This window comes from Petromyzon marinus, chromosome 64 (assembly GCF_048934315.1).
Source record: "Petromyzon marinus isolate PM22_M1 ecotype Great Lakes invasive population chromosome 64, UKy_Petmar_22M1.pri1.0, whole genome shotgun sequence".
NCBI lineage: Eukaryota > Metazoa > Chordata > Hyperoartia > Petromyzontiformes > Petromyzontidae > Petromyzon > Petromyzon marinus.
The window spans coordinates 7,270,708-7,295,544 of NC_133730.1; the positions used below are offsets into that span (position 1 = coordinate 7,270,708).

Sequence of the window (24,837 nt, forward strand, 5' to 3'; positions counted from 1 at the left end):
ACAGATGTCCAGTTGGTTTCATAGATGTCCCAGTAGTGGTAACAATTCTCCTAAAGGCTATCATTCTCAAGGCCGTGTTTCCCCATTCCATGGTTAAGAATAGCCAAACACGAACTTTTCTTTTGCAAAAGAGAAAAAGAAAAAAATACGCACACTTCATCCACTGCAAAACACAACTTTAATAACTTAAAACAGTTTTAAAACAAGCCACACCTCGGCAAAGTGACACGCGCGCTCTTACACGCGAGTCGGTCAGAGCGCGATAAATAAATAACAAATAAAAACGCGCCATGCGCCAGCGTAAATAAAGAAGAGACACCCGTAAATAACAAAAAAAAAACAATTTCCACGAGATGCGACGTCGAAAACGGAAGGGACGGAACTGTTAACAGCCGCTCGCGAGGCCTGCGAGCCAATTCCAGCGCGCTGAGCGCGGCGTCTCCCCCGACAGAAAACACAACGGAAAAAATGTCACGCAAACGACGCGGATTTCACACCTCCCGGGTTGGCACGGTGTGGCGCGCGAAGGGATTTTGCACGTACACTCGTGCGCGCGAGAGCGAATTCACACCTCCCGGATTGGCGCGCGAAGGGATTTTGCACGTACACTCGTGCGCGCGAGAGCGAATGCCGCGTGGAGGGGAGGAGGCGGGGGGGATGTTTGCATCGCGTAGCGCTGTATGAACACCTCCAGTGCCAAGCGTGTGATGTCGAGCGACGGTGGTGGTGGTGCTAGTGTTGGTCGTGGCGGTGAGGAGCGGTGGTGCAGTGGTCAAGCGCGCTGCGCTACGAAACTGGCAGCCCGAGTTCGATTCCCGCTCACGGCCAACACCGGTGACGATTATCTGAACCGGTCCTAGGCCTCCCCTAGGTTGACTCAGCCTCAACCGAGTACCTGAAGCGGTGTAGTAAACATCTTCACTGCGGAGACAAATGCGGCCGGGTGTGGTGCTGGCCACCCACCCCCTCGTGTGCCGTGCTGGGTGGGCTCCATAAACTCTACTCGCTAACACCACTTGCCCCATCTAGTGACTGTGGTAGTAGCTGATGGTGGTGCTTGCGATGGTGGTGGTTATGACTGTGGGAGTGGTGATGGAGAGTCTGGTCAAGGCAGTTGGTTGGTGGTGGTGATTGTGATGAAGGTGTCTTTGTCTTTGCTAGTATTGTTGTTTGGAGATGACAGTGATTATTGAAGTACGGTGGTAATGGTGGTTATGATTATGGTGGTGGTAGTGATAGCGGCTCTAAACATCGTGGTTATGATTGTAGCAGCGGCGGGTCATTATAGCAATGGCGATAGTGGCTGTAATGACTGATAGTCGCAATTGGTGATGACGGCGATTGTGATGCAGTTAATTGGGGTGGTAATATGATGATAGTGGTAGTGCCGAAGATACAGTAGTTTTGATTTAAGTGCTAGAAATCTTAGTGGTGATGGATTGATGATGATGAGAGTAATATTATTATTAAAATAATGACGTAACTCTCTGGACTGTATTCCTCGCCGTGGCTCGGCTCTGGCTCATCGAGGGCTTGTACCGCTGAGATGCTCTCAAAGTGAGCGGCTCTCAAAGTGAGCGGCTCTCAAAGTGAGCGGCTCTCAAAGTGAGCGGCTCTCAAAGTGAGCGGCTCTCAAAGTGAGCGGCTCTCAAAGTGAGCGGCTCAGCCGTGGCTCGGCTCTGGCTCGGCTGCTCTCAAAGCCACCCCGAGCGAGCGACTCGGCCGTGGCTCGGCTCTGGCTGGGCTCGTGGGTCTGCACCCAGAGCCGCAGTGGCTGCCGAGAGACCGTGGGCTCAAGAGCCGGCCCCCGAGTTGAGCGCACGGCTGGCTCTCTTGCTGAGCCTCGCGCTCACTTGAGCCAGAGCCACGACCGAGAAGAATGCGGGGCGGGGCGGGGCGGGGCGGGGGCATCATCAGACCCCACCTCACCGCCCGCGTTTCGTGGCCAAACAGTCCCGCCGCCGCCGCCGTAGACACGCGGCGCGCGTTTGTAAACGTGGCCGCAGAAAAACGCAATCCCCCGAGGGGAGGGGGGGGAGGGGGGGCGTAAACGCCGGCCACCGGCGTGCGCCGAACAACGTCGGGGCCGCGCCAAGCGCGGCCACAAAACGTCTCGCCGCGGTCAAAAATGGCACGGCGGAGAAATGGCGCCGGCCGCGACGGCACCCGGCGGGCGGGCCGTGCGCGGGGAGGGAGGGAACGCGCGGACCGTACTTCACCGTGGGACCGTACTTCACCGTGGGACCGTACTTCACCGTGGGACCGTACTTCACCGTGGGACCGTACTTCACCGTGGGACCGTACTTCACCGTGGGACCGTACTTCACCGTGGGACCGTACTTCACCGTGGGGACCGTACTTCACCGTGGGACCGTACTTCACCGTGGGACCGTACTTCACCGTGGGACCGTACTTCACCGTGGGGACCGTACTTCACCGTGGGACCGTACTTCACCGTGGGACCGTACTTCACCGTGGGACCGTACTTCACCGTGGGACCGTAATTTCACCGTGGGGACCGTACTTCACCGTGCTGGTCAGGGTCAGGGCGGCTTGGTGGAACGGCACGCGGGAAGGGGGTTTGGAGGCGGGGGGGCGGGGGGTCGGGAGAAGGACGATGGCTCCGGCTGGGCTCGATTCGATATTTTAAAATGTAAAGAGCTGTCGTTGTTTTCACTCGCCACCGATGTTAGCCGTGACGAAGAATCCAACTCCGGTTCACGGGGTTCGGTGTGCACACCGCTGAGGCGCCATCCCTCCCCCACACCACCATCCTCCACCCCTGACTCGATTTACACGAGGACATTTTGATTATTAATGGGTTTCATCCGAGGGAGAACCTGGGGGAGATCATACAAACTCCACTCTGTAGAACAGGGGGAGATCATACAAACTCCACTCACTCTCACTCTGTAGAACAGGGGGAGATCATACAAACTCCACTTAATCTGTAGAACAGGGGGAGATCACACAAACTCCACTCACTCTGTAGAACAGGGGGAGATCATACAAACTCCACTCTGTAGAACAGGGGGAGATCATACAAACTCCACTCACTCACTCTGTAGAACAGTTGGAGATCATACAAACTCCACACACACACTCTGTAGAACAGGGGGAGATCATACAAACTCCACTCACTCTGTAGAACAGGGGGAGATCACACAAACTCCACTCACTCTGCAGACCAAGGGGAGATCACACAAACTCCACTCACTCTCACTCTGTAGAACAGGGGGAGATCATACAAACTCCACTCACTCTGCAGGACAGGTGGACACCATACAAAGTCTACTCAGTCACACACTCACGAACACTCGCCACACTCTGCAGAGGAGGGGGAGAAGATACAAACTCCACTCACTCACTCTGCAGGACAGGTGGACGCCATACAAAACTCCACGCAGGAAGGTGCTTAAATCCGAGATGATTTTCCCATTCTTAACGTCTCACGTACAGCGCCCCTACCCCCCCACCCGCCCTACGCACCTTGGGTGCAGTAGAGAAGAGGCACACAACAGAAGCGCATGGGAGAGGAGCTATCCGCGTAGCTGACCCCTCGCAACACTGGAACCTTTGGCTTCGACGAGACGGAAGACTGAACATGGCAGTGGCGCTGCGAAACGACGATTACGGTGAATTGGCGATGATGCTGCTGCTGCTGCTGCTGCGTTGGCATACAAGCACAATTTGGGCACCACTGTGGCTAGATGTTAACTCCCTCGCCTGGTACGCAGGAAGTCGTGGGTTCAATCCTGACCCTGACGCCTGCTGTATATTTGGAGTTTGAGTGTCTCTCTGCCCGTGGTCACGTGGATCTTTCCTCCGGGCACTCCTGTTTTTCCCTCCACACTGAAGACTCAACGAGTATTTGGCCGCCATAAATGTCAACACGATGAAGATGATGCTGATGATGATAAACCACTTCCTTGACCTATCATTTGCGATAGCCGGGGTGGCTTCTGAAAAAAAAAGAGCTACAACAGCTCAGCGGGGCCTTCGCTGGTAAAATAAAAACGTCTTAATTTCGTTGGTTACCCAGGTCGGTTGACCTCTTTCTCTCTGCGCGCGTCTTCACACCGACGCAGCGTGATGACCGGGGTGAGGTTCCGAGCAAGAGAGGGCCCCCCCCCCCCCCCCCCCCCCTCCCGGCGCATCTCACATGGCCAGCGACGGACGCTTCTTGATGGCGACGCTCCCAACTTTCCTTGCGCCGCCGCCGCCGCCGCCGCTGCCTCCTGCACGCCCCGGCAAATGACGAAACGGCACGGAACAAAACTAAAACAGACCATTGGAAACCTCGTTTTGCCGGTAACAAAATATGATAATTGGTTTTTTTTGCCCTTTTATCCGGCAACAAAACTGACGCCTTTTTTGAGTTGTGTTGCCGGATAAAAGGGTAATAAAACCAATTATCAAAGCTAAGACAGGTCGATAATAAATATTGTTTTGAACACATTCGTCTCCGTACAACTCTGTGGCCCTGAAAGGACCAACCAAGTATGTAGGGCGCCGCGGTGGCTTGGAGATGTTAACTGCCTCGCCTGGCGTGCAGGAGGTCGTGGATTCCATTCCGACCCTGACGATGCCCGTTGCATATTTGCAGTTTTGCATGCACCTCTCTCTCTCGCTCCCCGCGGTCGCGTGGATTTCTCTCCGGGTCCTCCGGCTCTTCCCTCCAAGTTTAGAATCAACGGCAAACGCTCAAGAGCGTTTGGCGACTCGTATTCAGTCACATTTGAGCCGTGACACCGACACACAACGGCCTGCTCTTCATCTATATATATATAAAAAAAGGAAAATTTGTGAATGTGTGTCTGTTCGAAGTGTTTAGCATAGTTCCCAACATGCAACAAACTTGAAAAATGGCACGTGGGTAGCAGCTTCCAGACTGTACACAATGCAAAAAGAGTTGACTTTTGTATTTTGGGGGGGGGAGGCGCAATAATGAGCGGTGACGTCATATCTGTGATGTCACCCGCATGCGGCAGCGTCACGCAGTGTGCCTGCTGACGTCACACATCCCCCCCCCCCCCCGCCACCCCAACCCGCGTAGGCCGTGTATTAATCCAAGACAAGAATCCAAGTCTCGGGCGAAGCCGGGTAGTAAAGTAATAATATAAACGCCCCGGGGTTCCTTTGACGTCCACTCTGAGGCAGTGCCTGACGGTTAATACAAACGCGCGGTATTAACCGGTTTAACACGTTGGGCTTTCGCGACCAATATTATCCATAAGAGGTTTTTTTTTTTTGGGTTAGATCGCGTAAATATGAATGTCGTTTAAACCCGCCACCACCCGACACGGCCAATTCGTGAGATTTTTCAAGCCCTGGGTCTGGGGTGTCTCTCTCTTCGTGGGTTCATCGTGGCTGTGTCGGAAACAATGAGCTCCTGGGTTCAAGCCCTGGGTCTGGGTCTCCGTCAGAGGGTTCATAGCGGCCCTCGACCCTGGGTCATTTTGCCCGCAGGGCGCGCACCAAGCACGCACCGATCTTCCTCACGCGAGCGCCAGTGCAGCGGGAGGCAGTGGGAGAAGCGGCGGGGGCAGGGACGGCCGTTTCCTTGCCCTTCGCAATCGCCGACCTAAAGCGGGGAGAGCAACCAGACAGACTCTAGCCGCACGCAGATACGGCTGGGGGCTAGGGGAATGGTCTAGGAGGGGGTTCAAAAACGAAAACCCTCGACACATTCAAGAGCACGCGGCGAAATACGAGACGGCGGTCCTTGACAAACAACGTCGCGAAACGGCGGTCCTTACAGGGCCACGCGCAGGATCCACAGCCGCTGGCTGCCCCGACCCCTGAGCTAGGGTTATGGCGGAGAGAAAAGGGTGCCGGGGTTGTGCGAGTGTTGGTGGCTAGGATTAGAGGTGCGGGCAGAGGTAGGGGAAGAGACAGGTTTGAGGTGTTATATGTCAAGGCAGTGGTGGTAGAGGTGGGTGCAACATAGCTTTAGTTTAAGGAGGGTTCGGGGGTCCGGGTAGGGTTAAGAGTTAGGGGGTTGGGTTATTGTTGTGGTAACGGTAGGGTTAGTGGTGAACGTAGGGTTCGTGGCAAGGTTATTATTGGGGGTAGGGTAGGCGGTGCAGGTAGCGTTAGAGGCAGGGTTAGAGGTACGGTTAGAAGCTAGGGTTAGTAATAATAGTTATTGATATGGGTAGTTTTAGGGGTATGGTTTGAGGAATGGTTAAGGGTAAATGTAGGGTTAGAGTTAGGGGTAGAGGTAGGGTTAGAGGTTTGTTTAGGGGTAGGGTTAGTGATAATAGTCTTTGTTATGGGTAGGGTTTGAGGTAGGCTTAATGGTGAAGTTAGTGTTAGTGGTAAAGGTATTGTGAAGGGTAGGCTTTAGTGGTAGAGTCATCGTTCTTATGGGTAGGGTTCGGGTCGCAGTTAGAGGCTACACACAACTCCACCGTGTGTCACTTGTCGTGAGGGTCGAGTTGTAACAACGGTGGCGGTGCGAACATGGGCATAGGAGTGCGGGCCGCTCACCTGTACAGGCTCCCAGTGGCCATGGCAGCAGGAGGTAACGTGTTGATGCTCTGGTTAGGCCGAAACACCCTGCGTGATCAGAAAGGAGTCGGGTAAGAAGAATGGCATCGAGTTTACATTTGGGTGATGGCAGCGCAGTGGTTACCAGTTAGTCCATACCCGTCAACCCATACGGTTTACGCAGTATTCTTGTACACAGCATACAGCCGTTTCAATAGAGGCAATGTTTTTGTGTCTATTTGTTATTGTTTCTCCCTTGTGATGGGACTTTGGTAGGATGAACTTTGAGATTGAAAAGGGGCACGGGGTGACCAATAAGGTCTGAATTTGTCTGTAACAATGTAGGCACTGATAAGGGGTTGGCGACCGGTATAGTAAGCAGGGGGGACTTGGGTTAGACTCCCGACCTCGGGAGTTTGTCAGAGTCGGAATCTTCATTGAGACTGGAGGAGGAATCCGGCTCTGACGCTTCTCTTTCACCGATGCCCAGGAGGGGCGCGCGGGGGTCAGCGAAGTAGAGAAAAGATAGTCAAGTCACTGTTAAAAAATTAATTCATAAATACAGAGTGCTTCAAAACATGTTAACGCTTACATGGGACTATAGTGTTTAATGGAAAAAAGAACGGATAACAACACTGTAGCATGATAACAAATGTACGTTAATAGCTTCAAAAAGTCAAAGAGTATCCACTCGTTCGTCATCGTTGTGAACGCGTGCCTGGAATCGTCTCCAGGTGGTCTCCAGAGCCCGGAGGCAGCAGCACATTTCTTGTGTTGTTGTTTAAAATTCCCAGGAGTGTTAACTATTTCCTTGAAGCACCCTGGATAAACAGAGTACATAGAGTACTCGCTGCGTGGGTGCATAAAATGCTGCCGGTTTTTCCAGGCGGCAAAAAACAACAACAGTCCCAGGCCACATCAAGGTAACAACGCACAGCAGCCCCTCAATTTAATGGCACATTAAACATCTCAAAAGTTACGAATCACATTTGCAAAATGTGGTTGTAACCAGCGCTAATCCTCTGCTCCGGGATATAGCGTGGAGTTTGTAAGCTGTCTCCCTGCCCTGCCCTGCTCTGCATGGGTTATATCCTCTCCGTGTTTTCTGGATTCCTCCCACAGCTAAATCCCATGCAATGTAACCGGTGGAACAAAAAATAAGACAGTTAAAACCTTGGATTGCGAGGAGCATAATTCGTTCCGGAAACGTGTTTGTAATCCAAAGCACTCGTTAATCAGTTGTGATCACGTGACGCTCGGCAGTACAAAGCGTATACACGTACACTGCTCGTATTGCAGGACCCTCGCTCGTTTATCAAATTAATATTCACTTAAAATGTTTGCTCGTCTTGCAAAACACTCGCAGACCAAGTCACTCGCAATCCACAAGGATTTACTGAAATAGGCTTTATCCTAAATTTAGATTTAAAGCTTTCATGACTGCAGTGATTCATATTCTAAGCTCTTTCGGAAAAGTCACGTTGAAGGGAAACAATAAAATAATAAAATATATATAAAACAATAAAAATTCTCTCGACGTTTCGACCATAACACAAACGGTCGCCCGAAACGTCGTGAGAATTTTTATTGTTTTATATTTATATTATTATTTTATTGTTTCCCTTCAACGTGACTTTACCGAAATAGCTAAGAATAGGCTTAATCCTTTCCGGCGATAATGCGGACGAGGCGAGGCCCATAAAGGAGGCGGCTTCCGGTGTAGTAGACCAATCAGTTCCAAGTACAATGCGTACATGACAATTGTCAAAGCGTGTTTGTTTGCATTGTCCTTGAACTGTTTCGCCTTTTGGCATTGTTTCTCTGGTCTAACACCGGTGAGGCAAGGCCATAAAGGAGGCTGTCTCTGGTGTAGGCCAATCAGTTACGAGTACAACGCGTACATTATGACCAAAGCACGTTTGTTCGCATGTTTCACCAAAAGCGTGATGCGTGATTTACGCAGACGTGCGATGGCCTTGCGATAATTGGTGTCGATTTGGTGTTTGAACATAAATATGGCCGATAAACGAAAAAAAAAAACATCGGCAAGTGATGTCTCGACTGCCAAAGAGGGCCCCCCCCCCCCCGATATACAACGACGGGGTTTCCAGGAATTGAGTACCGGACCACCGGTACTCAATTGGGATTAAAGAACAAAGATCCCCCGTATAGCCTCAACAGACTGTTGGGGCAAGCGCTGCAAGCGAGCACCTACGAAGGCCGGCACGGCACAAGAGGAGGTCGGTGGCCGGCACTACGCACAGCCGCCTTTGTCTCTCTGGTGGTGATGTTTACACACCGTGCTAGGTACTCATTTGCGGCTGAGTCGACCTAGGGGAGGCGCAGGACCGGTTCAAAATATCGTCACTGGTGCTGGTGTCTGAGCCAGAATTGAACCCGGGTCGCCGGGTTCGTAGCGCAGCGCGCTGACCGCTGCAACTCCGCTCCGCAATTGGGATCATACGCAACAGCAGCAGTAGCAGCATCACCACCCCCGTTTCGCGGTCAGGGGAACGTCCGTTCCGTTCCGTTGTGCGCGGGCACCCTACCTGGAGTGGCTGGACGCCCGCACGATAGGACCCCGGGTCCTTGGGCTCCCTCGGTTTTGCTCCGTCGCCCTGCAAGTTACAACATCCGATTAGCACTCCCTCCTGCTCACCTCCCCCGGGGAGCCCCCCGCAGCCCCCGCAACCGAGATCAAAATCTCACCGGACTTTGCCGTTGACGGGCGCGGGGCCGGCCAGCGTGCCGTGGTGCGTTCGCCGCTCGGTGCAGAGGTTCTCACTCCCTCGCTAATTACCATCTCGCTCACCATCTCGCTCACCATCTCGCTCACCATCTCGCCTCAACTCGCCCACGTCACTCTTGCAAATGAGACTCCTACCATGGTCACTTGCTCTCACCTGGTCAGGCAAAAATCAACTCGAACTCGCCTCGCTCATCGGCTCACCCGCTCGTTTACCGACTCACTCAACCATATCGCTCACCCCGCTCATTCACTCACTCACTCGCCCGCCCAGGTCACCCTTGCAATTGAGACCTCTACCATGGTCAATTGAGCTCTCGCCTGGCTACACAAAATCAACTTGGACCTTCCCTCGTGTCACGACGAACATGCACGTCTTTTACTCCACCAGGTTGGGTCCCATTGAATAATACCATATCATCATCAACAACAGCCATGATCAATCCACTGTTGGATGAAGGCCTCCACCTGCCCACGCCCCCTCTCCACAAGCCACCATCACGGTCGCCACCTTTCTGCGCAACCCACGGCAACGCACCCCCCCCTCCCCCGCACGTTCATTGATTTCATCGCTCCATCTCCCAGGTGCGTGCGTCACACCCCGGTGCACGTGTCACCGTTGTTTATTTTTTTATCCGGTTGCCGGTTAAGCGGAGAAATAAGAATAAAATGTTTTTTTTTTACGACAATATCGCTGAAGGGAATGCGTGCATGCATTTATGTTCAACTTCTTTCGCAGCGTACGTGGCCAACCGCGCTAATCGTAGGCGCGGGGAGAAGGACAACAAACAAACGCAAAAAGCAATTCTAAAGGAAATTCGTTTTAAATCTAGATTTAAAATGAGGCTCACACAGAATCAGACGATTAGATGTCCAGTCGGGGCATGGGGTAAGAACGTTACAACAACAACAAACGGTACAAAAACATGATAGGAGTGCAACGAACAAGAAAGGTCAAGAAAAAATCATCCAAACGCATACAGATAAAACTAAACCATCCGCCATCCTACCAGACAAAACCCACCGAAATATTCGCTGATATTTCAACAGCAACCCGGTCGCAAATGATAGCTCAACACACACAGACGCCCCCCCCCCCCTAACCCTCTCGCCTCACCTCTGCTTGAATTTCCTCTCCAGTGACTTCTGTGTGGCAGCAGACAACACTGGTCTTCCGTGTGGCACCTCGACGCTTCTCTCCTGTGAGGACAATTTAAAACGATGCGTGCTTTAGCAGTGCACCCTATTATTCTGCGTTACCATTTAAGCTAAACTATTGAAGCTAAAGAAGCTTTTATTTTTGCCAGGTAAGGCCCACTGAGCTATGTAGCTCTTTTTTAACGGCGACCTGGCCACAAAATGACAGCTCATTTTCCCGTGAGGATAACGGCGGAGGTGGTGGTGGGGGTGCCATTCCAGCACCGTAATTCGATTGCTGTTTTTTTTTATTATTTCACAGCGCGGCACACTGGTTTACATGTTGCTTTTTAAATGTGTTGCGTTTATATAGTTACTTCTATAAATCTTGTGTTGCACGCGTGTATGTTGAACCTCTTTCGCAACGTACACGGAGGAATTGCGAGGGAAGGACAACTAAACGCCGAAAAAAGTTCTAAAGAAATGAGCGCTACAGTCGTTAATGTAATGTGTGCGAGGGGGAGATGCGGCGGGTGGAAGATATTTATTTGGCGAATGTTAAATGTTACACAGTACAACCTCCACGACGACAATTGGCTCCGTGAAACCGTCCGTTAAGCGAGTATAGGAAATAGACGTGGAAGGATCGATTTGTTACGAAAGTTACCCTTTTTCACTAAAAAATGTACTTTATAATATTTAAACAATGAATATTAATAAATGATACTGACAACATTATAAACACATCATATAAAAAAAGGTTAATAGATGCATTAATTACTATTTACCGTACCTACAACAGGGGAATGGTCGATAAGCAAACACATTGGAATCTATGGAGGCCCCATACAACTATACACACTACTAAACACTACACTACCATACACTACACACTACACGACCATACACTACACACTACACTACAATACACTACTATGCACTATACACTCCACTATACACTACACATTGGGCTCTATGGAAGCCTATCGTTAAGCGATCAGTCGTTAACAGGGGTAGTCGTTAAGAAGGGTTCTACTGTATGTGAGTGGACATCAGCCCATGAGGTGGAAGAGATGAGGCAGTGAGATGACGCGACGCACACAAAGATGCCGAGAGCGATGATGAGGGCAACGGCGATGACGACGATAATGATGAGGTGAAGCATTACCAGCCTCCGCTGTTCCCTTTCTCTGCGCGCCTCCCTGTCGCTCCTCATCATCTCCACCTTTTCGTGGCTCGTCGTCGCAAAGAAGATGTCATGAACGTCGTAAAGAGCGGCTCTCAGCTAGGACGAAAACGACACGCCCCATTAACACCACGCCCCATAGACACCACGCCCCATCAACACCACGCCCCATCGACACCACGCCCCATAGACACCACGCCCCATCAACACCACGCCTCATAGACGCCACGCCCCATCAACACCACGCCCCATCAACACCACGCCCCATCAACACCACGCCCCATAGACACCACGCCCCATCAACACCACGCCCCATAGACACCACGCCCCATCGACACCACGCCCCATAGACACCACGCCCCATAGACACCACGCCCCATAGACACCACGCCCCATCGACACCACGCCCCATCGACACCACGCCCCATCAACACCACGCCCCATAGACACCACGCCTCATCGACACCACGCCCCATAGACACCACGCCCCATCAACACCACGCCCCATAGACACCACGCCCCATCAACACCACGCCCCATCAACACCACGCCCCATCAACACCACGCCCCATCAACACCACACCCCATCAACACCACACCCCATCAACACCACACCCCATCAACACCACACCCCATCAACACCACGCCTCATAAGACGCCACGCCCCATAGACGCCACGCCCCATAGACACCACGCCCCATAGACACCACGCCCCATAGACACCACGCCCCAAAGACACCACCTTTAGTATAGACTTGTATACCACTTATTTTAGATTTAAGATTACTATATGTTGAATGTATGCACCTTCCTGCCAAAGTAAATTCCTTGTCTGTGCGAACTTTCATGGCGAATAAAACCCTTTCTGATTCTGATAAGACACCAAGCTCCATCGATACCACGCCTGATACACACGACACCTCACGAACACCTCTCGTGGTGTCACTGGTGGTGGTGGCCGTGAGCGGCAATCGAAGTCACGTCGCCAGGTTCGTAGCGCAGCGCGCTAACCGCTACACCACCGCTCCCCACACAAACTCCCTCGCACACACAAACACTCCTCCAACTGCTGCGCCACCTTTCCCACTCTCTCGCACAATCTCGTTCTCAAACACCCAAACACCCCTCCCCCCCACACACTCACACGCTGTCTCTCACACTCGCTCTCTAACACACACTCTCACTCAAGACACTCGCACATACACAGCACGCACGTACACACGCGTGTAGGCGCTCGCACACCTGAGCGAGAGCCCTCTCGTACAGTGCCGAGTCCTGCGTGGATCGAGAGCGGCGGGGAGGAGTCGCCTGGCTCAAAGAGCGCAGCAGATCCCGCGTGTCCTGTGTGGCACAGCACACACACAGCACACGCAGCAAAGACAAAGATCCCCCGTGTAGCCTTAACAAACTATTGGGGCAAGTCCTGTTGGCGAGCACCTATGAAGGGCCGGAACGACACGAGGGGGTGGGTGGCCAGCACCACGCCCGACCGCCTTTGTCTCCCCAGTGGCGATATTTTCACATCGCACCCGGTACACTCATTTGAGGCCGAGTCGACCTAAGGGAGGCCCAGGCCCGGTACAAATAATCGTCACTGGTGTTGGCTGTGAGCGGGAATTGAACTCGGGTCGCCAGGTTCGTAGAGCAGCACGCTAGTCAACCACACTACCGCACACACACACACAAACACGGGTTTCCTACAGGTTCCTCCCATAGCTAAAACCAAAATACACGCACCTGTAACTGGCCTTGGCCATACATCCCAACGCCGACAAGTTTACCTGCAAATCACTCGATTGTGATCACACACAGCGGCAACATTGCCCTCCCCCCCCAACCCCCACTGCCAAAACTTGGCAGGACCCACCCTAAAACGAGTCTTGAGACTCAACAATAACCGCAGCGGCCAACGCGTTGCCCGACGGACTGCTGTCCGGCAACAACTGCCGTAACGTTGCCCGCGTGGCTGATGGCCTCTAAGGGCAAGTCGAGCGGCAAAACCCACGCCAGGACCCACCTTGACGGTCTGCTTGAGCTGCTGCACCTTCTCGGTGGCGAGAAGTCGTCGAGCGAGGAACCCTCTGGCCAACGCCGTCAGTCGCTGTTCCACAGGGGTTGGGTGGGTGGGTGGTGGGGGGGGGTGTAGGAAGAGAGATGGTGAATGGTAGATCAGCGATTCGCAGGAGAGGGCCGTGTGATACGCAGGAGAGGGCCATGTGATACGCAGGAGAGGGCCATGTGATACGCAGGAGAGGGCCGTGTGATACGCAGGAGAGGGCCGTGTGATACGCAGGAGAGGGGCGTGTGATACGCAGGAGAGGGCCGTGTGATACGCAGGAGAGGGCCGTGTGATACGCAGGAGAGGGCCGTGTGATACGCAGGAGTGTGTTATACGCAGGAGAGGGGCGTGTGATACGCAGGAGAGGACCGTGTGATACGCAGGAGAGGACCGTGTGATACGCAGGAGAGGGCTGTATGATACGCAGGAGTGTGATACGCAGGAGTGTGTGATACGCAGGAGTGTGTGAGACGCAGGAGCGGGCCATCAACAACCTCTCATGCACGCCCCTACCTCTCCCTTGAGCCGACTGTCGTCTTTCATCGCGCGCCAGTAGCTCCCGCAGGTCACCTTCGCCCGCACTCCCATTGCATCGCACAGCTCCACCTTCAGACACCTCTTCACCACCTCGTGCGCCACCTCGCGCTCCACCTCTTCCCCTCCTCCCCTCAGGCTGGCGAGGAGCGCCGGCGACGGCATGGCGACGTCGTAGGACCTGTTGAGCGGAGCGGCGCGCGCCGCCCGATTTTTTTCCCAATCGGCCCGAGCCGCGGTGGCCTCGACGCCCCAAGGTCGGCGATCGACGTCCGAGCGTGGCGCTACGCCACCCTCGTCAGCGCGGCGAGGAGAGCGCTCGAAGCTCCGCTCCGAGAGCCAAGCGCAAGGCGGGAAGGCGGACGGCGACGACGGACGTCCGGCCAGAACGCCGAGGCATTCCGCAAACATTCCGCCCGCGCCGCTGCCACCGCCACGTCCGAATCCTCCTCCCTCCGATCTTGTTCTTCGGTCTCCTTGTGATCCTCCCGATCTGCTTCCTTCCTCTTGTCTTCTATCATCGATTTCTGCATCTCCGTTTCTCCCTCCTTTCACTTCGAGTCCACGTAGGCCTTCTCCCAGCCTAAACGTTCCTTCGAATCCCACACTTGTTCCATCGCGTCTTATTTCTAAGATTCTCTCCAATGCTCTTCCTTCTACCTCTGCCTCCCCTCCGCTGGTGCCTTCTCCAAGTTCTCCTCTTCGTCTTTCTTCTCCAACCATTTGCCCTTTTCCTTCTCCCCAATATATCCCTTCTCCCATTAGCCTGCCTATTCCTCCCCATCTTCCTCCTCCTCCTCCTCCTCTTCCTCCTCCACTTGTTATTTCTGCTCTACGTTCCCCTCCTCCTCCTCCTCCTCCCCGGCCCAGCGGCGAGGTCCTCTCCATCAGCATGACCGCCTGCGCTTCCAGCAGCCGCGCCACCTCGCTCCACTCGTCGGCACCCCCATCGTCGCTACCGCACGCCGGCTCGCAGTCGCCCTCCGCACAGAGCACCGCGCTGGCCAACGCGGGAAGGAAACCGCCGCCGCTTCCACCACCGCTGCCATCGTCACCGCCAACACCGCCAACGCGATCGCCATCGCTGCCACCGTCAATTAAATTACCACCGACAGCGCCGCTAACACCGCCAACACCGCCACTGCCAATTACAGCGCTGCTAACACCGCCAACACAGCCACTGCCAATGACATCACTGCCACCACTAACACCACCACCGCCACTGCCAATTACAGCACTGCTAACACCGCCAACACAGCCACTGCCAATGACATCAATGCCACCACTAACACCACCACCGCCACTGCCAATGACACCACTGCCACCACTAACACCACCACCGCCACCGCCAATTACAGCACTGCTAACACCGCCAACGCAGCCACTGCCAATGACATCAATGCCACCACTAACACCACCACCGCCACTGCCAATGACACCACTGCCACCACTAACACCACCACCGTCACCACTACCACTGCCAGTGACATCACTGCCACCACTAACACCACCACCGCCACTGCCAATGACATCAATGCCACCACTAACACCACCACCGTCACCACCGCCACTGACATCAATGCCACCACTAACACCACCACCGTCACCACTGCCACTGCCAGTGACATCACTGCCACCACTAACACCACCACCGCCACCGCCACTGACAGCGCTGCCATCACTGCCACCGCTAACGCCACCGCTTCCACCATCGACGACCGATTCCGCCGCCGGCAGACTAGGCGAGTCCGACCGTGCAGCCATCCCGGTGTAAACCCCGGCGCCCGGCTCGCCGGGAGGACGACAGCCGTCGCCGCCACTGCCGCCGTCGCCCCCGCAACCGAAGTCGCCTCCTTGCATCGCCGACTTTTCACCGGCAGTGCCGAAACGATCGGCGTCAAGGCCGCGACGGGAGCGGGGCACTCCAAGGGCCCCCAGCTCATCGTGGGGAGCGCCGACAGTGACGACGGCGGTGGAGCTGTTCTCCTCCTCCTCCTCCTCCTCGTCGTCGTCGCCGTCGTCGTCGCCGTCGTCGCCGTCGTGGCCGTCGAGGTGCGGCCACGTCGGGTGGCCGCACCTCGACGTGGAGACGGTCCGGGTCAGGTCGAACGAGGACGCGGGCGACACGGCGTGATGACGGGAGACCTCGCTGCTGCTGCGGCGGTGGCGGTGGCGGTGGCGGTGGCGGTGGTGTCGCCCGTCGTCGTTATCGCCACGGCAGCCGCCGCCCTCGTCTCTCCGCTCCCTCTCTATGCTCGACTCGATTCTGGAGTCATTGGCGGCGCGGTCCCGGACCTGCGACTGACATATCACCGCAGGTAAAATGGCCAGCTTAGAAACAGATTCATGGGTTAGGCCCACCCAACGACCTCACCAAATCCGGGCTGTTAAGAACCCTCCACCGCCCAAACAAATTAGAAATTGTTCAAGTGCGCGGGCGTCTTTAACACGCCCGCCAATCACGCCTTGTTGCGGCTCGCTCGCCGTTACGTTCAACAACAATTCCTCGCAACCACATTCACCTCCATGGGATAGCGCGACGTTACGTTCAACAACAGTTCCTCGCAACCACATTCACCTCCATGGGATAGCGCGACGTTACGTTCAACAACAGTTCCTCGCAACCACATTCACCTCCATGGGATAGTGCGACGTTACGTTCAACAACACTTCCTCGCAACCACATTCATCCCCATGGGATAGCGCGACGTTACGTTCAACAACACTTCCTCGCAACCACATTCACCTCCATGGGATAGCGCGACGTTACGTTCAACAACACTTCCTCGCAACCACATTCACCTCCATGGGATAGCGCGACGTTACATTCAACAACACTTCCTCGCAACCACATTCACCTCCATGGGGATAGCGCGACGTTACGTTCAACAACACTTCCTCGCAACCACATTCACCTCCATGGGATAGCGCGACGTTACGTTCAACAACACTTCCTCGCAACCACATTCACCTCCATGGGGATAGCGCGACGTTACGTTCAACAACACTTCCTCGCAACCACATTCATCCCCATGGGATAGCGCGACGTTGCGTTTACGTAACCGCACCAAAGTGAAAAACCCAACGCAGAAGATCCCTGGGGTTTGATCTTCCACGAAGGTCACGCTCCACCCTAAACCACATCCACTGCACAAACCATGGCAGATGCGTACAATTTGCAACTGTTCAGCAGTCGTGCGACTGTGGTCGTCCAGAACAGAGACCGTACAAAGTAAAACGACACAATGCCCCCGATCCGCAAACACGAAGGAGACATCGCAAACGATGATGCACTCCCACCGCTCCCGGCTTGACCAAATAACTGCGAACAAAGAAGAATGTTGCAGCGAGCATCGTCATGGACAAGATCGAGGAAGTTACAAAGAAAACGCACACACGTCAGATGCCACTTTGGTTTCTCCAGCAGATACTAATGGTGGATAGTACTGTGTAGGAACCTCCTGGTTACACCAGCCCACAAGGGATTATTGTGTCCATCCGTCCTGCATCCAAAAATGGGAGGGGTGGGGCTGGGTGGAGAGGGTGGGGAGGGGCTGGGTGGGGAGGGTGGGGCTGGGTGGGGAGGGGCTGGGGAGGGTGGGGCTGGGTGGGGAGGGGCTGGGGAGGGTGGGGCTGGGTGGGGAGGGGCTGGGGAGGGTGGGGGGTGGGAGGGCTGGGGCAGGGTGGGGGAGGGGCTGGTCACCCCGTGGTGCCCTTATAAAACTGAATGTTTAACCTACTCACGCCGGCTTGTGCCCGCCCTCACAGTGGGACATATTGTGCGGAATACACCACGCCGCTGTTGACCCTGGCCATTGACCGAGCAACCCAACGTTCCTACCAGCTCCCTCCGCAGGAATGTGTTAAAATCCCAGCTAGCCATGCTAGGGCCCACCTGGTCTGGGTAGCTGAGAAGTCCGGCTTGCCAGAATTTCAATAAAAATTTACGTGAATGAAACACAACACACGCGCGTATGTGAATGTATGACAAAAATTAGCTTAATCGGCCTTACCATAAATAAACTGACCGACTGCCTGACTATCATAGCTATGTAATCTAATGTTTTCATTCAATCTAACTAGCCTTAGTTTAGAAAGAAGTCCCCTGGGTTCGATTCCCGACTCAGGCACCGTTCTGCGTCTAATTTCACGCCTGTACAGGTCACCATACGTCGATGGTGATTCACTGATCTGCCAATTGGCATTGCGATTTTTGGGGGCCAAAAATGGCAGAATGTCAATGATGTACATACATTATTTATGTTGATTAACTTCTCCTCACTGTTTCGAAGAACAAATGTGACCTAAGGTCTTCGCTCATTTACCAGCTTCACATTCCTTATTGCCGTACAAACACTGGAGGGAGGGCACTTTCTATTGATGCCCCCAGGGTCTTGAATGCTATCGCCAATAAACTGCAACTTATATCACTACCTGTGAGATCTTCACTCAAAACTGCTCTAGAGGAGTTGTACACCCCTAGCTGCCACTGCTATTCAGTGGCCTGAAATCAAATGTATCGCTCCGGATGACCACTGCAAAGTATGATCTTGAGTTTTGATTATAGTGTGCTGATCTTTCAAGGTGTATTGAAAAATGTTGATACTGCTACTGATGCTCCTGTTATTATGGAGTGACTCATGCAGCCAGTTGCAAAGTATTAATGATATAATAACAATAATACAAATGCACGTACAGACTCGTTAATCGGCTGCAAACATCTTAATATACCGAGGGCAGCAGAGCTTTGCAAATCGTCGGTCGCAGCATTAGCTGCTGCTCACCGCCTGGTTGCCTTCCCGCTGGTCTGCGATTCCTCAGCGATTGGGAGATGCAATTTGCACGACGGGACAAATGCGGGATTCCCTCATTATTCGCGATGAGGGATACATTCCCGGAGATGCTCGCGATTAGCAGATTTCGCAGAAGATGATGATATTGTCCTAAGGAAACCTATCTTTTTCATGTATTAAGTTAATAAAAAGTGTATATTAAAGTACTCAAAATGATGCATTCACTTACCTTAAATTATTTCATCACTTTCTCGCATCACATTCTCTGTCATCACATGCTTTCTCATCACTTCATTCATCTCTCTCTCTTGATGCAGCAGTCGTGTAGTTCCAGATGCGATTTGTGGACAGCAAGTTCGTGAATAATGAGGGAATACTGCACATATGTAAAACATAGCATTGAAAACTAAACATGAGATTACATTTGCTGTCGCTGTTACCTGCGGGTTGTTGCTGGAGGAGGTGGTGTGTGCGTGGCGCTTCTGCGCGCTGCCCTCAATTTTCCTCGTCGACTTTTCCAAAGCGGTGGCCAAAAGTTCCCTCATCTCTGCTTTCTGCTCCAACCCCAGCTAGAGTCACGACAGAAAAAAATCCGTATTGTCGAGATATCAACGCCGCCATCAGCATCATCGGCATCATCGGCAGATGTATACTCATCAGCAGCATCACCAGCAGAATTATCCTTATCAGCAGCAGCATCATAGGCAGAATTATGCTAATCAGCAGCAGTATCCTAATCATCAGAAAATGTTTCTCATCAGAAATAGCATCATCATCAATAGAATTATACTCATCAGCAGCAGCATTATCATCAGCAGAATCACTCAAAAGCAACAGTATCACCATAAGCAGAATTATACTTATCAGCAGCATCATTAGCATAAATATACTCATCAGCAGCAACATTCCCGTAACGTAACATTTTATAAGCTGTGTCAATCCATATGGCTTCTCCACACTAAGTGGGGTCATGGGTTGTTATTTGACTCTACTTCACCACGCTGGTCAGGTGCAGTCCAGAGTAGTGTATGGAAGATGGGAGTGTAACACATATAGCAATGATGACAAATAATTTACAGACCCTTTGTCAACCATACTTTACCAAACAGTGGTTCAGTGGCAGGTTGAGTAACCGGCGAGGAAGGGAGCCCAGGGCCAGTTGAGATATTACTTGCCACGGATGTTATCCATGGCCAGCAACTGAACTCAGGTGGCAAAGTTCAGTGTACACACCAATATGGCACAATTCAACTCGCGCAACTTATACCTAGAGATGTACGTGTACATCAATGTTCTTCATTGCAAGGCCCGCGGGCCACTGGCGGCCCCTGGTGGCCTTTAGTGCGGCCCTTGACGCACCCCACCGTGCAGTCAAACCCCCAATGGTTTCGAATGTGTGGCGACACCTCGCACCGATGATATCTCATCGGCGAAAGTGCCCGCCACCCCCCCTCCACCTCTGAAAATGAGCGGAGAACACTGGTGTACACATCTTTACCACGTACACACACGTGTACGTTGTCAAGTTAATCGTCGGGAGAAAGCCATAGCCCTGACAGGGTGGCACACAGCGCTTAATAGCCGTGGCCTCACAGCAAGAAGGCTTCCTGGGGTTCAATTCCCGAATAGGGAGCCTTTTCTGTGCCGGAGTCTGTATGTTCTCCCCACGTTCTGCACCGGTTTTTCCTGCAGGTTCTCCGGTTTCTTCCCATTAGCTAAAGCAACACCCATGCAGTGTAACTGGCGTCGTCTAAAAACATCCCGGTGGCTAAAAAACCCCAAGGCGAATTACTCAATTGGGATTACACGTGGCAACATCGACCCCCCCCCACTCCTCCTGAAACAAAATTGGCAGGACCCTCCCTAAAAGTGTGTCAAAACTCAGTGAGGCTTTCTTTCTGAGTAAACAAGCACATTATAATTTGATACTTAAGTTTGTTTATTGGGTGTATTGAGGCAGCTGGCCATGGATTTGGCAAAGTCACAACCCCATCACAATTTTCACCCAAGCACAAATGGACAGCACCGACAAGAGATGCTTCTTGACTTTTCGCTATAACAGTAAATACATATACAGTAAAACCTTGGATTGCGAGCATAATTTGTTCCGGAAACGTGTTTGTAATCCAAAGCACTCGTATACCAAAGCAGTCGTATATCAGTTGTGATCACGTGACGCTCGGCAGTACAAAGCGTATACGTACTTATTCGTATTGCTAAAACCTCGCTCGTTTATCAAATTAATATTTATTTAAATTTTTTGCTCGTCTTGCAAAACACTCGCAGACCAAGTTACTCGCAATCCAAGGTTGTACTGTATTTAGAAACGCACGATTAAAAAAAATACATACTATTAAAAGTTACAATGAGATTTATTTTTTTACTTGAAATCGTACGATTCTTATTGTCTACAACACTTATTCCATTGGCCATTCTCTTCCCTCCCCTCACCCCTCCACTCCTTCCCCGTCCCTCCCCTACCTTTTCCTAACCCCAAGAACCCCTCTATCGTGACCACCTCCCCTACCCTTTCCTCACCCCCAAGTACCACTCTATCATGGTCACCAATTAATTCCTAATCCTTTTGCACGCCCCTGCCATCTAAACCATTCTATTTTGTCACTCTTTTTTTTTACAATGTTAAGCCCCTTGAGTGAAAGCCCCTCTATAAATCTAAAAGAAGATTATCAAACTAGCAAATGTAAACACCAGTAGAACCAAATCATCTGTCCTTCCCCCGTACACCTCCGATTAGCACGCTTGGCTACATACGGTGCCAAATAAGTTCAACATACCGATAGAGAGGGTTAGGGTAAATTTAAGTGCGGTACTTAAACGCAATCCATCAGGTTCTGGTTCAAAAGGTAAACCTTTCCCTTCATACTCTTTGGTTCTTTCGGTAAAGTCACGTAGGCATAGAGTAAAATAAATCATGACTTTTCGGGCGCAACACACAAGCGTCCGTCATCATGTGGGAAAAGCGTGGTCTGCTGCTGAGGCAGACCGTCTTAAAATGTTTGAAATGGGTGTGCGCCCACCTGAACGATGGACGCTTTGTGTTGCGCCCGAAACGTCGTGATTTATTTTATTTTCTAACTACGCGACTTTACCGAAAGAACCAAAGAGTATGGATTCCTGCAGTCATGAAAGTTTCAAATCAAGACTTTCCCTTCATATGATAGAAATTGGAGTTGGACCAAATGACGCTTTTTGGCGTCATTTGGTCCAACACCAGTGGAGACTAGACTATAAGAAAAGCCGTCTCGGGTGTGGACCAATCAATTTCAAGGACAGTGCATATCATTATCAGAGTTGCCTCTTTTTGTTTGCATTTTGACTGCTTGTGTTGTGGTTATTGCAAACATGATCCCTTGTATAAAGGTGTCAGTTTTGGTGGCAGGTAAAAGGGTAAAAACCTATTTATATATCTTGCTACTGGCAAAGGAGGTCTCATAGTGAGGATAGAGTTCTACGTGGCCTAACCCAAAAATGAATTATGGATCATAACTGTAAGCTGTTTCTATTGTTGTTGTTCAGTGACTAACCAGAGGAGGGAGGATGGGACGCCCGCAGAATCGTACGGAAGACGTGGCGATCACACGACCCAGGCTCCAGCCCAGGTATCTCGCTGGGTCCAGGAGGGTCGAGGGGGTTTGCCCCAACTCCTCACGGCACTTCCGGCAGAAATCTTCGTGGTTTTCCATGTCGCAGCGTGGCGGCTCATCGGTCCTCGACTGAAATACGGCAAAAGCGACATTCATCGCCGTCGTTAAATGTCACCATCGCAGATGCCACCGTCAAAATAATCGTCGTCAATCTTACCGCAGTCGCCATTCTGGTTAACATCGTCATCAATAGTATTACCGTGACCATTATCATCATCATCACCGCTGTCATCATCAACATATTTATCAATTTAAACATCTTTTGATTTAAAGCTTTCGTGACTGCAGTAATTCATATTCTTAGCTCTTTCGGTAAAGTTACGTTGAAGGGAAACAATAAAATATATATATAAAACAATAAAAATTCTCACCACGACCGTTTGTGTTATGGTCGAAACGTCGTGAGATTTTTTATTGTTTTATATATATTTTATTATTTTATTGTTTCCCTTCAACGTGACTTTACCGAAAGAGCTAAGAATATGAATTTAAACATCATCAATGTTAACAGCATCAACTTGATCACTGTCACCATCTTCGTCGTCGTCACCATCACCAATATCAACGTAACCTGGCAATGGTGAGCGATTCTAAAATGCGCGTATAAAGTAATTGGTATGAGAATCGGTTATTCATGAACCCTTCTGCATGTAAATATACAAAAACACGTGATGTCCTTCCGGACTAACGGCCAAAGGGATATTGTTTGTTGTTGTAACTCGCTGACCCCGCGCCCCTACTTGACATCAGTGATCAAGAGCTTCATAGCTCATCGGATTCTTCCAGTATAAATACATATTCTGATTCAGATTAGTCGCTATAATTAAGCATTCCTAGCCGTTACATGGGTTCGCGGCTCGGTCCCTAGCGGCCAACCTGGTTAATAGCAGTCTCAAAAAAAAATCTGATCTGAAATAATAGTACTGCGTGCTTCAAAAAAATGTTAACACTTCCGAGAATTTGCAACACCACCCCACAGGAAACGTACTGCCTCAGGGGCTCTGGAGAGCACCTTAAGAGGATTCCATGCACGCGTTGACAACGATGGCGAACGAGTTATTAACATGACATTTGTTGTCATGTCACAGTGTAGCATAATTTTTCGCTTTTGGGGAAAAAACCGATAGTCCCGTGTAAAGTGTTAACATTTTTTTGAAGCGCCCTGTAAGGCAGAGAAGCGGTATAGGTGTGGACGAAGAAGACGAGCCGAGACGGGACAAAATGAGACAACTTGAGACACGGCACGAATGAGAAAGACAAACGAGACGGACCATACAAAGGACAAAACTAACTAAACAATACAAAGACGGACAAAACTAACGAAACAATACGAAGACGGGCAATACTCACACGAGACAATACACAGGAGGCAGACAAAACAATCAAGACGGACAATATAGTACGTACGGGACAGTGCAAACTATGCAATATCAACTAGATGACACAATACGAATACTAGACTGTATTTAATATTCGATATAAATTTAGTACAGTATTGCGTACAGTGCATTAAACACTTAATTGCCCGCAGTTTGCAGTGTATACATTGCAAACTAAAGGACACAACACACAATCGCATTATACGATCCATTGTTCGTAATGCTCAATTATCTATCTTGTATTAGAGTAATATGAAGATAGTTTACGGATATTACTGCAACGCGATATACAGCGCAGCGATGCTAAACGGCAATTGGTGAATTATCGAAAACGAAACGAAAGGTTTTCAAACTTTTCACAATAAACACGAGAAGCGGCCTAACCATCAAATCGCGCAACATCGCACTCGACAGTACGTACAGTAACAATAACGATTACGCAAAACAGTCCACAACATTTTATTAGCGATTTTTTTAATTCTAAATACATAACGATCAACCACACCGCACAAGGAACCAAAACATGAGGAAACGTACTTTGTAAAAAAACAACGAAATGTTTGACTTCTGTAGGAAATTAAAGACTCGAAGCGGCGTTCAAAAAATCCCTTTCTGAGGCGGCGTTAAAAAAAAACAAACGGCGATGACGCGGGGCGCGCGCGACGAGGGCGGGAAGCCGCGCGCGCGATTCTTGGGTTTCAACTCCTCACTGAGGATTCTTGGGTTTCAACTGACGATTCTTGGGTTTCAACTCCTCACTGAGGATTCTTGGGTTTCAACTACTCACTGAAGGTTCTTGGGTTTCAACTTCCTACTGAGGATTCTTGGGTTTCAACGCCTCACTGA

The 24,837-nt window shown here is 51.4% G+C and overlaps 1 protein-coding gene across 1 annotated transcript; it reads right to left on the reverse strand.

Annotated features, from left to right (window-relative positions):
- Window positions 1–161: 161 nt before the first annotated feature.
- On the reverse strand, window positions 162–24,837 carry LOC116957869 (uncharacterized). Its single transcript, XM_076054115.1, has 12 exons — window positions 24,529–24,837; window positions 22,493–22,681; window positions 19,388–19,516; window positions 14,134–16,455; window positions 13,579–13,662; window positions 12,804–12,902; window positions 11,544–11,660; window positions 10,356–10,438; window positions 9,042–9,110; window positions 6,493–6,561; window positions 5,490–5,584; window positions 162–4,238 (listed from the first exon to the last, which is right to left on the reverse strand). Exons 2-12 carry the CDS (start codon window positions 22,649–22,651, stop codon window positions 4,159–4,161), a joined length of 3,306 nt encoding a protein of 1,101 aa, XP_075910230.1. The 5' UTR covers window positions 22,652–22,681; window positions 24,529–24,837; the 3' UTR covers window positions 162–4,158.